This window comes from Molossus molossus, unplaced genomic scaffold (genome assembly GCF_014108415.1).
Source record: "Molossus molossus isolate mMolMol1 unplaced genomic scaffold, mMolMol1.p scaffold_m16_p_14, whole genome shotgun sequence".
Lineage (NCBI taxonomy): Eukaryota > Metazoa > Chordata > Mammalia > Chiroptera > Molossidae > Molossus > Molossus molossus.
The window spans coordinates 13,004,603-13,018,378 of NW_023425349.1; the positions used below are offsets into that span (position 1 = coordinate 13,004,603).

The following is a 13,776-nucleotide window of genomic DNA, read 5'->3' on the forward strand; positions in this document are numbered from 1 at the left end:
GAATCAACCAATGAATGTATAAACAAGTGGGACAACAAATTGATGTTTCTCTCTCTCTAAAAAAAAAATGCGTAAACCTAGATTCATCTCAGACTTGATGGACCAGAATATCTCAGATGGGGTCCAGGAATCTGCATTTAACTAACTTCACAAGTGATTTCATATCAATAAAGTGTACTAATAGAGACCTGTAGATCAAAGAGAGATCTGTTATGCTCCATACCATCAATGTGTGGTTTGAAGACCAGTCCTGGCAGTCCTAATGCCAAGAAAGGGAGTGTCCCCTTCAATACCAAGTGAATTTGTGAAAAGGTCAGGGTGTCATATTTTTGTCAAGACATATGAGGAAAACAAATAAAGAATAATGGAAGTACAAAGGACAATGAATTTCAAACTACGAGCTGTTTAACAACTTTTGAAAAATTGATCAGAAGGCAGATATCATCTAGAAATTTTATTTACTAATATTTAAAAATATGTATTTTCTGATATTTTAATTATTTTCCCCAATGTTCTATTTTCTGCATATCACCAAAGTTTTTTTACCCAAAGTTATTATCAATTGTAGTTTTGTAAAACTTGGTACTATTGAAAAATATAATCCTGACAACTGGCAAATGGTCATTTGATATCTGATAAGTCAAGGAATACAAAGTAATCACTGTAATAAGGCAGATCTATTTTTATTTCCTTTTCTAATCATCGTAGTGCTATTTTACATGAATTCCTGGGATTCAAACTATCTTATTTTATTTCACTTTCATCCAATAAGAACATACTGACTCTCCTTGTGTTCCAATCACTAAGAAAACCAAAACAGACACACAATCTGGGCATTCATGATGCTCTGAGTCTAGTAGGCAAGATGGACAATGTAAACAAATGATCACCAGACACATGATAAAATGTCTTGATTAAGCACAAGGTTACTGAAAAATCAAAACAGACTCCTTGACCTGGCCAGTTTGGCTCAGCAGTTAGAGCATTGGCCTGCAGTCCAGAGAGACCCGGGTTCGGTTCCCGCTAAGGGCATGTACCTCGGTTGCAGTTTGTCCCCAGCCCTGGTTGGGTCGTGCAGGTGGCAACCACTCGATGTGTCTCTTTCACGTCGATGCTTCTCTCTTTCTCTCCCTCCTACTCTATCTGAACAAAATATGGAAAAATATCCTCAGGTGAGGATTAAAAATAAAAAATAAAGAAAAACAAACTCCTAACCCAGATTTTTAGCAGGCAGATGGGGAAGGTCAGGGTGAACCCCCTGGAGGAAGATGCAGCCCATTTGATTAATTGCTAAACAAAACTGTATTTTTTTTTTTATCCTCACCTGAGGACATTTTTTGCATTTATCTTCAGACAGAGCAGGAGGGAGAGAGGGGGGAAGAGAGAGAAACATCAATGAGAGAGAGAGACACATTGACTGGTTGCTACCCAAACAACCCCAACCGGGGCCAGGGACAAACTGCAACCAAGGTATATGCCCTTAGCGGGAACTGAACCCGGGACTCTCTGGTCCGCAGGCCAAGGCTCTAACTGCTGAGCCAAACCGGCCAGGGCAACAAAACTGTATTTTTAATCTGATAAAGAATATACTATAACTGGACTCTGTTGGCCTCTCTGCCTTTATCTCTCACCCTCTTTCCCTACTCATCTCCTTGCTTCTGGGATACTGGGGCATACTTTCAACACTTTAAATGTACTATGCTATTTCTCTTTGACTCTATGCCTATAATACTTAACCTTTTTACCCCTTACCACTTTCACCCCATTCCCTATGCATGGTCAAATCCTACTCATCCTTCAAGTCCTGGCTGCAACACCATTTCTGTAGGGTAGTCTTCTGTGACCACCCTTCCCCCTATCCCTTTCTTTCTCCCACACTTGTTTCACCTAGTGGACTGTCAGCTTCACATAGACTGACCATGTCTATGCTGTTCTCTGCAACATTTATAGCACCTGGGCCTCAACAGCCAATTAATAAGTATTTACTAGATGAGTAACTACTTGTCTTGTTTGCAAATATAATTTAAATGAGTGGATATTTCATCCAACCAAAGTATGAAGTAGCAAAATAAAATTTAACATCAACTTAAAAGGGGTCTCTTAAAGCTGTTCTGAAAAAGACTAGAACTTACTGAATACCAACTGCTAGGTGATTTCATGCCCATTACCTCCCTTATCCTCATCACAACACATTTTACAGAGGAGGAGGCATTTATTAGAGACTCAGAGTCATGAAGTGATTTATACTTGTTCACAAAGGGGTTTTGAACTTGGAATGTCAGACTCTAAAAATGTGCTCTTCCCATCACTCCACATACATTATATTAAAAAGTGTTCAATCTTACATTACATTAAAGGAAGACTGAGATGTTAAAGCCACAGGCTACTTGGTTTCTACATGGCTTTATGCTCTAACTTACCTGGCTGAGCCTTGTTAGTTTTTCCAAGTCTTCCTTAAGCTGGTTGGCTTCAGCGTCACGTATTTTCAGCTGAGCCTCTAGCTCAGCCTCATAGGCACTGAGATCTCCCTGGGTCTGCTGCAGCGATGCATTCACCTCCTGCTGCTCCTGGAGGGCGCTTTCTAGCTCTGCAAGCTCCTGGAAGGATTCAGGGTATGTTTAACTACAAAATCATCACTGTGCTGCTTAAGCATCTGCAAATCATTATAAGTAACTTGAGCACAGTAAATCAAATGCTGTCCAGCCTGGCACAGAAAGTGTTCATTAGCAATATCATGAAACCACAGGCTGTGCATATCCAGGCTGGAAAGCAAAACCCTGACTAAATGTAATCAGAAAAATCAGTAAGCTACCAACATGTTTCCCAAAGTGTGATACTTTAAATGTGCCTGAACAGGTAAGAAGAAAAAGAGAGGAGAATAAAATGTAAAACCTATTTTCTATCAGACACTGGAATAAATGTTTTCACATTCATTATTTCATTTCATCTTCATAATCACTGTGTAAGACAAGATATTATTCCTATTTCAAAAATGAGGAACTGGAGAATGAACACCTAAGTAAATGGCATAGGGCTGTGTACTAAAAAAGGATACAGTCAGAATATGAACTGAGATCTTTGACTCCAAAGACCACTCTCTTTCTGTTAAACCACAGTATGTTCAGTTATTAGAAGAACAAAATGGGATGAGCACTCTCTAATATCAAGGATGACAGAGTAACTTAAATATTTAAGTGCAAACAAGAATACAAGTACATACTGATTAGCATACCTCAGTTCTGAGTCATTTTAGCCCATCTGTTTTTTATAATTAAACATTACAGCTTGCATCTATTTATTTGGGATCTTAAGGAATCAGATTCTGGATTAAAGAGGAAGATCCTACAATGAGAGCTTCTATAGAAAAGTTTCTCAATGGGTGGTCCACCAAAGACCACCAGAAATCTGAATCATTTAGGTTGCCTGTTCAAAATGCAGATTCCATATATAATCAACAAAGGATTAGTATCCATAACATATAAATAATTTCTATAAATTCTATAAAAAAGACAAACAATCCAATAGAAAAATGGACAAAGAATATAAATAGGGAATTCACTGAAGAGGAACACTGAATGGCAAATAAAGAAATAAAACATGCTCAACCTCTCCAGTAATCAGGGAAATGAAGTTAAAAGAAAATACTATTTTATAGAGAGCATAGAAGAAGAAGTCAAACACACAATGAAGAAACAATCCAACAAATCCATAATGCAGGACAATCTATGGGACTACCACCTGGACTCTACACACACACAAGCTATAAAAGACATTCTTGAAACAAAAGGGGAAATTTGAATATGATTAACATATTAGATGACCTTGTGGAATTATTGTTAATTTTCCTAGGTGTAATAATGGTATCATAGTAATGTAGGGGAAAAAATGTCTTTATTTTTAATAGATGTTTGCTGAAAGGATGTTGTCATAATACCTGCAATTTTCAAATGACTTAACCAAAAAACAAAAATCAACCAAACACAGCAAAATATCTGTTGAATCTAGGAGAGCACATAGATGTTCAGTAAACTATTCTTTCAATTTTCCTGTAAGTGTAAAAGTTTCCACATTTTTAAAAAATTCCATTTCAAACTTAGCAGATTAGCAAACACCAAGTCTGACAAAATGTTGAATTTTCTGAATTTGAGCATTATTCTGTGTTTATGTTAGAAAAGTCTTTGTTCTTGGGGAACACATGCTGAAATATTTAGAATCTAAGGAGTAAGATGTCTACAACTCATTTCAAATAGTTAGGAAAACATTTTATATAAAATGTAAAGATTATATATATGAGAGAGATAAAGCAAATGTGGCAAAATATTAATTGGTAACTCTGAATGAAAGGTATAGTGAGGTATTCTTGCAACTATTCTATAAGTTGGAAATTATTTCAAAATAAAAGCTTAAAAAATAAAATAAAGGTCAGACAACACTAAGATGTTCACAAGGATATGGTATAATGGTAGCCCTCACATTGCTGGTGGAAGTAGAAATTGATAGAATCACTATGGACAATAATTTGATATCTTGTGGAGCTGAAGAGGCAGAGAGTCTGACTCACAGTTCCACTCTGAACACAGTTCTCATACTCAAGATGTACACAAGAATGTTACTTTTGACACTGTTTTTTGTTTGCTTTAATCCTCACTAAAGGATTTTTTATTTTATTTTTTTAGAAAAGAGTGGAAGGGAGAGAGGGAGAGGAAGGGGGAGAGAGAGAGAGAGAGAGAGAGAGAAACATCCAGGTGAGAGAGACACATCGATTGGTTGTCTCCTACATGTGACCCAACAGGGCGAGAATTGAACCTGCAACCCAGGTATGTGCCTTTGACCAGGAATCAAACCCGAGATTCTTTGGTTCATGGGCCAACACTCTAACCACTGAACCACACCAGCCAGGCTCAACATTGCTTATAATAGCAAAAGACTGAAAATCACCTAGATGTCCCCCAAGAAGAGTATGAATAAGCAATAAATTAGTAATATGTACATACAATGAGATGTTACATACATCAATAAAAATAGAGCTACATGATTCAATATGTGTAATTATCCAAAACAAATATGAGAGAAGAAAGGAAGTAGCTAAAGAATATGTATACAATCATACCTTTTATATAAATCTTAAAACTATGCAAAAAATACTATTTATTGCCCTGGCTGGTTTGGCTCAGTGGTTAGAGCGTCGGCCTGCGGTCTAGAGAGACCTGGGTTCGGTTCCCGCTAAGGGCGCATACCTCAGTTGCAGTTTGTCCCCAGCCCTGGTTGGTCGTGTGGGTGGCAGCCATTCCATGTGTCCCTTTCATGTCGATGTTTCTCTCTCTCTTTCTCTCTCTCCCTCCTACTCTATCTGAACAAAAATGGGAAAATGTCCTCGGGTGAGGATAAAAGAAAAAAATACTATATATTGCTTCAAATGGATACATATATAATAAGGATAGATGCAGGGAAATAATGGCCATAATCAGGATTTTGTTACCTATGGAAGGAAGTACACAGAGGGTTTAACTATATCTGCAATGCTTTATTTCTTAAATTGAGTTCTGAGTATATAGTGTTAAATACTAATTTTGATATTTTTATAGGCCTGTGAAATTTCATAACATTATATTTTATTCATATTTCCAGAGTCAGCCCTACTGAGGATGAGGTTTGGGAACCTGGGTTTTCATTCATGATAAAAGTTTGCCAAAGAACTAAAACAGAGAAAGTGCAATCTGCTAATAGCAACAAATCAGGTACGAAGGGTACAACACTGTGTCTATATCTTATCTATAATGTTAAAATTATGGTTTTTTATTTTTTATTTTTTTCTTACCTGAGGACATTTTTTGATATTTTGTTCAGATAGAGTGGGAGGGAGAGAGAGAGAGAAACATTGACGTGAAAGCAGGGCCAGGGACAAACTGCAACCGAGGTACATGCCCCTTAGCGGGAACCGAACCCAGTTCTCTCCAGACTGCAGGCCAATGCTCTAACTGCTGAGCCAAACTGGCCAGGGCAATAATGTTAAAATTATGAAATAAAGACAACAAGAATAAGAAAAAGTGTACTAAATTTTGGGACACAAATAATAAAATATGAACATTTAATATCACATTTTTAATAGCTACAATTTCATAGTTTTTAAAGTTATTTGATAATATCTTTCAGGAACAGAAATTCAGCTAAAATAATCTTCCATTCTTAATAAAGGAAAAAGATTAATTCCAAGTGTATCACAACTAAAGGAAAAAACAAGACTAAATAGCTACTAATACTTTTTGCCACTTATAATTACACTGTTGCTAACTTGCTTAGCTTACTTAATTTGGACATCTTCTATTTCTGAGGCTAGGGGAAACAGGCAACAAAAAAACAAATCATACCTTCCTCATGTTTTCTGCATCTATGGCAACTATTTCCAGTTGGTCCCTCTCCTGCTCAACCTTGGTCAGTCTCTGCAGCAACGTCTCTTTCTCATCCTGTAGTTTTCTGCACTCATTCTCAGCCTGAGTTGCCTGGCCTTTGACAGTACCCAGGTATTCTTGCAACCCACTGATGACACCTTCTAAATCCTTCTTCAGGGCTTCATTTGCAGCTATCTGGCCTAAGACCAAATAAGGGAAGGTAAATAATGCATATAAGAAAATGCTTTCAATATATATAAATAATACTGCAGTTAGTCTCCTTCATTATTTGTTACCAGGTGAGAATAAAAGTCTAAACTTTCTATTATTTCCTACTACCTTATTTTTCTTTTTCAAGATATGATAGTTCCGCCCTATAACCCATAGTATAGGAGTATTAAGCAGATATATAATAAATTTAGTATATTCAGTGGACATTGCTTATAAAATGTTTAATTCTTGCTGTAAAAAGTTTAAAATAGTAATTTCCAAATAAAATGAAAAATGTACACAAAACTGAGTTCTTGTTCCTTGATACACAAAACAAAACCACTCAACAAACAAGACTAATCTAAGACTGGGAACATAAACATAACCTGAAGACAAAAAAAAAACCACCACCATACAGTAGATATCTACTACGTGCTAGGCACTTTATGCACACTATCTCATTTAATCTTCCTAACAACCGATTGAGATAGAAATAACTTGTCCCAGGTCACATAGCTGATAATGGCAAAACAGGGACTGGGATCTTATGCCGAGCAAAGGCTTTCACCATTACAACCTTTCATCCTCCCCTTTCACTATTATGACAATGTCACAATTTAAATTTACATTGCAAAAGTAGATCCTGAAAGTCCATCTACACTCTCCTTATAACTAGACACTAAATGCCCTGATGGCAATGGCCTCTTTGCTCCTGAAAGGATTTTATGCCTTAGAAGAAGACAGTCACATGCCAGAGTTTATCATGTTTATGTACCCGACTTCTGGACTATTGACTGTAATGACCTGACTCACTAGGACATCAACACAACAAAGTTAAATTTAAAAACTTTAATTTTATTATACACATTTGGGTACTGTACCAATATTTCCCTATCAAATGCTAGTGTTAACAGCTGAAGCATATTCAGCTAATATCTGGATTAATTCTTGCCTGGGTACCATTTGTTTTTATTAATACTAAACTGATTTACCCTTAAATCAACTTAAATTCTCACCTTCAGTAAGCTGTTGTTCAAGGTCCTTAATCTCTTCAGTTTCTTTAGCAATTCTAGACAGTATCTCATCCAAACGGCTTTCAAGTTGTTTGTACTGCTTGTTCATAATGTCAAGCTGTTGTTCTTTACCCCTTTTCTGAGCCTTCACATGGCACTGAATTAAAAAACAAAAACTCTTTTAAAATAAATAATCCTTAATATTTCTAAAGGAAGACTGGAAAATAAAATGTAACAATTTGCATCTATTGTGTGTCAGGCCCTGTGTTGTTTTCACACGAGTAGTTTTCATTAAACCTCATGATGATTTGATGTGGGAACCACCTCCATTTTACAGATGAGTAAATTGTGTATAAAGAGGTTAAGTGATTTTTCCAAGCGCACAGCTAGTAGGTAATGTAACCAAGTTTGGAGTTTGTGGAACTGCATTAAAATGTCTCTTTAAAAGTTTCCAAAAAGTTGATTATATATACATATAGAAAAAGGATATATTCCAAATATTAACAAGGATCATATCTGAGTGGAAAGATTACAGGAGACTTTTTTCTTTTCTTTTATATTTAAAAAAAAAAATCTTTATAACAAACAAGTGATATTTTTTAATAAAAAAATTATATGTACCTTTAAGCCCTGGCCGGTTTGGCTCAGTGGTTAGAGTGTCGGCCTGCGGTCCCGAGAGACCCAGGTTCGGTTCCCACTAAGGGCATGTACCTCGGTTGCAGTTTGTCCCCGGCCCTGGTTGGTCGTGCGGGTGGCAGCCACTCGATGTGTCCCTTTCACATCGATGTTTCTCTCTCTCTTCCTCTCTCCCCCTCCCACTCTACCTGAACAAAAAATAGAAAAATGTCCTCAGGTGAGGATAAAAAAAAAAGAAAATTATATGTACCTTTAAAAAGATTTCTTACAAGATAATAGAGACATGAAAAGAATACACCTGAAATTCAAATTTATTTTCAATTCCTTATACAACAAAACATTTTGTTTTTAGGTTCAACAAACTGGGAGTTCAGAGGGACCTCAGAGACCATTTAGCCCAGTGATTCTCAAGATGGAGGGCCAGCCCTATAAAGGCATACTCCTCTAGCAACTACATATGCATGCCCCTGGTGGAAAACAGCTTTCAAACCCACACACCCTCTCACATGGTGACAGGCATAGCTTTAGAGAGCTACTGGTAACTGAAAAGACTGAATTATATTTCTCAGGTGTGCTGGGGGGGTAACAAAAAAAACTGATCAGAGAGTAGTATAACTCTTCCTTTTACACATGAGAAAACTGAATCTCAGATTCATCAAATGACTTTCCCAGGTCACTTGGAGACTGTTCATATGGAGACAAAATAATTCCCCAGAGAATCTTTGCCCTCTCACTCACACCCTCACAGGCTCTAGTTTGCCCCACCCTCCCACCCCCATCAGTGGAAATGAACAATAAATCAAGTTATCAGGAGGAAGAACTACATTACAGTCCAAACAACAAATTCCAAGACTCAATTGATTATAAAAGAACATTTTTCAATTTTAGAAGTCTGCTGCCTCCAAAGACTTCTTTCTTAGAACAAATGAATGGCTGCTTGCTCAGATGGTTTTAAGTTTACTACTGGTAAAACTTGATAGGATTTTCAAAACTCTTCTTCTCCCTACATTTCCAAAATATCCATCTGAAATCTTTCTGGAAAGGTAACTGCAGGTACAGGTTACATTCTAAGTAAACTTAGAATTTTTATGGCTGAAGGAAGAATAATAATTTTTTAAAAGCCTGCTCTCATATCTCTATCAATAAATCTTTAAAAATTTTTCACTGAAATCTCTTTGCATGCAGGACAAAAAAATTGGTTCAATATGCCCATGATATGCATTAAACACATGGGAGCAAAAGTAGATTCCGCGATTTTCAGTACCGGAGCTCACAAAAGAATTATTGTAAAAACAGGAACTTACATCTGACTCCTCCTCCTTTTAAGCCCTTTGCAGAGAGACAAAACGATCCTACCTTAACTTAGAATTTGTCCTGCTAAAACTGAGCCGTTGAGAACAAGGAAACTGTGGGCGGAACGTTTTCTAATGTCTTCAAATTTCTGTGCACTTCCCTCTCTGACAGCCACATTTTTGTAAGCGCCTCCAAGCCTCTGTAAACCCCCCGCTCTTCAAACCACATTCCTGGCAGAGAGTAAGCAGCAGCTCAGCTGGTCCAATCACGAGCAGCCTCCGTCAGCCTCACAACACAGGAAGCTCCCGAGGGCCAATCACACACACCCTTTGCAAAAGATTACTACCGGCTAAATCTCCACAGAGAACAGTTACCCTCTGCTTCCACAGGGCATTGCCTTATAGGGAAGAGAGATATAAATCCTCCTTTATTGTTTGCTCCTGTGATATATGTACTTCTAGCTATGACCATTTTTAATAACTTAAAGGGAATTTGATTTTTAAATATCTTTTCCTTTTGAAACCTAGTTAAATAAATGCTTATGTTTATTGAAAACTTGACTTAGGCTCAGCTTTGAGCTAATTTTAAAAATAATTACTCTCCTTAGACCTTTAATTCCTTTGTGGGGAGAGGGTCAATGTAGCAGCATAAGCATGGGCTCTACCTCCTTATAAAAGGGTGAGTTTGGGAAATCATTAATTTTCCTAAATCACATACTCACCTTCTGCAAACTGAAAAAAAAGTCACTAATCTCCTAGGGATGCTGTAATAAAGTTCCTCACCAGTATATGCAAAAATTCAATACTATGCAAGACATTGTTGTCATTTAATATATTTGCTTTCCATCATATCTCAGAGTCATATACTGCTTTCTAATCTCTCAAGCTTTTACTTTTAAATTATATTTGCGAATCAGAAAGATACCTCATCTAATTAGATAATAAAAGTTAATTGAATAAAAGTCTATCTACATCTGTAAAAAATAAGCAGGGATCCCACTCTTCATTCTTTCCCTTTTGCTAAAATGTTCATATTGTAGCCTAAAATGGGGTGCCTAACACTAGCCAATAAGGTGACTGTGCAAATTAGAAAAAGATGCACCCTAATGAACAAATTTAAAAAAGACATCTTCTGGTGCTCACACTAAGGCTATAACCTTAAGAACTAACCCTTAGTAGTTGTTGTTTTGTTTTGTTTTGCTTTGTTAATCCTCACCCGAGGATATTTTCTATTGATTTTTAGAGAAAGAGTGGAAGGGATGGGAGAGAGAGAAACATTGATGTGAGAGACACATCGATTGGTTGCCTCCTGCATGGCCAGGGATCAAACCTGCAACCCAGGTACATGCCCCTGACAGGGAATCAAGCCTGTGACCCCTAGGTCCAGTGCTCTGACTAATGAGCCAAACAAGCCAGGGCTAACCTTCAATAGTTTTAACAATACCAAAAAGGAATCTTAAATCTGGTTTGTATGTTTCACCCCCACTAACACAGATTGCTTTTGGCTACCTTCAAAACTTGGATGCTATTCCTACTTCTCATTTAACTCTCCCAATACGTAATTCTTTCCATAAATACAGTGAACATTAGACTCCCTGTCTGTCAGGAATATCACAGTCATTTGTTGAAAGCAAACATACAATCTAGGTTCTAATTAGACTCACAGATCACAGAACTGGAAGAGGCAGCAAAGAAAGCTTTGGAAAGTGCCTACAAGCAGGTTCCTTCCTATGTTCCTTGATGCAAGCATGCATAAACATAGTGCTGGCCCCTAGGGATACAGTTCCTGTCCTCAGGGGCCTCACATGGGGTGGCAGACTTCTGACCAAATAAATGCAATAAAGTAAGATATTATCGACCATACTATACACATTACTTAAAATCTCTAATTTTTGATATACCAAAAATTATTTAAAATAATCAAGACTACTTTTGGTTTCAATTTAAAATTTTTTTTCTTTATTGATTTTAGAGAAAGAGGAAGAGAGACAGAGAGACAGAAACATCAACGAGAGAGAGAACATCAATTGGCCACCTCCTGCATGCCCCACACTGGGGATTTGCTCACAAGGTGAGCATGTGCCCTGACCAGGAATTGAACTGGGGACCTCTTGGTGCATGGGTCGGTGCTTAACCACTGAGCCACACCGGCCAGGCTGGTTTCAATTTTAATGCTAAGTATTAGGCTTTTGTTAGAAAACTCCTTAAATCTATGATGATAAGGTCACCCTTTGTTAACATTAGCTGGTCTGCAAAAAATATCTATGATATTTTACTAAAATGTTTAAAGAATAATTAAAAACTGCCCTGGCCAGTTTGGCTCAGCGGTAGAGCATCGGCCTGCGGTCCAGAGAGACCCGGGTTCAGTTCCTGCTAAGGGCATGTACCTCGGTTGCAGTTTGTCCCTGGCCCTGGTTGGGTCGTGCGGGTGGCAACCACTCGATGTGTCCCTTTCAAGTCGATGTTTCTCTCTCTCTCTCTCTCCCCCTCCCCACTCTATCTGAACAAAAATGGAAAAATGTCCTCGGGTGAGGATAAAAATAAATAAATAAAAAATTAAGAATAATTAAAAACTTGTCAAATACTTAAAGCAATTATAGTGTATTGTCCTTACCATGTTAAATTCTATGATTTCTCTTGACCCAGAGATCTTAAAGTTCTATAAAATTAACCTTTATTCCAAGTATACCATTAAAGTACACAGAAAATGTTTTCACTTCTATTGTACAGATATTGGCTAAAATATAAGCCATTAGTAAGACTTCTCAGGGTAGAGACAAAAAGAGACAAGAACCTAACTCCATCATCCAGTCACCTGGCCACATTTTAGGAAGACCTATTCTAGAGCAGCAGTTCTCAACCTTTGGGGGTCGAAAGACCCTTTCACAGGGTCGCCTAAGACCACCGGAAAACACATATTTCCGATGGCGATTCATAACAGTAGCAAAATTACAGTTATGAAGTAGCAACAAATTTTATGGTTGGGGGTCACCACAACACGAGGAACTGTATTAAAAGGTCTCAGCATTAGGAAGGTTGAGAACCACTGCTCTAGAGAAATGTTTCCTTTTTTAAGGACAAAACAAAACAATATGACACAAAAAATAGCTTTAGTGGAATACTTGCATAAAGGTTGTTAAAGACGGGGTAGAAAAAGGATTCTAAACCCACTTCTGTTCTTCTATCTCATCACCTAGCTCTTAAGAAAGAAGAAAATAAGGCAAAGAGAGAGAAAGGGTAAGAGGTTTAGAGAGCACTTTGAAATAGGTTTCTTGATTTGAAATATAAGGAAAGTCAACTACTTAAGATAAGTATACCATGCGTCTCTCATTCTACTGAAAGCTACCTTCTTCAAACCCTAAGTTGTTGTTTTAAACACACAGATGTTTATATATAAGTATGTGTATGTATGTGTATATACACACGTATATGTACATACACACACACGTGTGTATATATACAACACACATTATATACCCACACATATGTAAATATATATTATTCAAATTTGTGCATCAAACTAAAAAAAGAAGTTCAGAAAAGATTCTGTGGCTAAAAATGATGAGACATAATATGTAGATAAAACGATATTCTAGTCCCCATAGAACAAGCTGAAATCTCTTCATTTACTTACATGTTTTGGGTCTTTAGAATCCAAGCTATCCATGACTATTTGCAGGTCCTTGATCTCCTTCTGCTTTTCAGCAATTTCTTGCCTTTGCTTTTCCATCTGCATTTCTAGATCCAAAGCGTCTTGGCGTAATTTATTTAGAAGTTGTATCCTACCACTCAACTGCTTGAAAAGAAGGTCTTTCTCTGCTTCTGAAATCTAATCCCCCACACCCCAACAATTAACAGGACAGCAACACTGATTTACAAATTTAAAGAAAACAACTTTTTACAATTTATTCTATGCTCTATCAGGTGTTTTTTTTTTATAACAATAAAATGTAGGAGTTATCTAGGCATTTCATTCACATCCTATACTTTTATACTTATTATATATAGAACATCTTACTTTATAAAAGTTTATGAAAAGTAATAATAGCAGGTAAAAATAGAAGTGTCACTCTAGTATAAGTAAATTGAAAATTATTAATAACCACATTAATGGTAGCTGACTTTATACATTGCATTGTACTTACCCTTGTTATTAGCATATCAAGCAAATTAATAGTGTAATGAAAAATTTAGATTTATATTTACTCATTTAAAATAACTACTTTTCCAAGCACA

General features: G+C 36.9%; 1 protein-coding gene across 5 annotated transcripts in view; it reads right to left on the reverse strand.

Moving 5' to 3' along the window:
• CNTRL (centriolin) overlaps positions 1-13,776 on the reverse strand; it is an 87,259-nt gene that overhangs the window by 43,508 nt on the left and 29,975 nt on the right. For all 5 annotated transcript variants that reach the window (XM_036261119.1, XM_036261116.1, XM_036261118.1 and 2 more), the window contains 4 exons: positions 13,175-13,369; positions 7,616-7,769; positions 6,369-6,589; positions 2,421-2,597 (listed from right to left, as the gene is read on the reverse strand). In XM_036261119.1, coding sequence (XP_036117012.1) covers positions 2,421-2,597; positions 6,369-6,589; positions 7,616-7,769; positions 13,175-13,369 — 747 coding nt within the window. The remainder of the gene's footprint in view (positions 1-2,420; positions 2,598-6,368; positions 6,590-7,615; positions 7,770-13,174; positions 13,370-13,776) is intronic.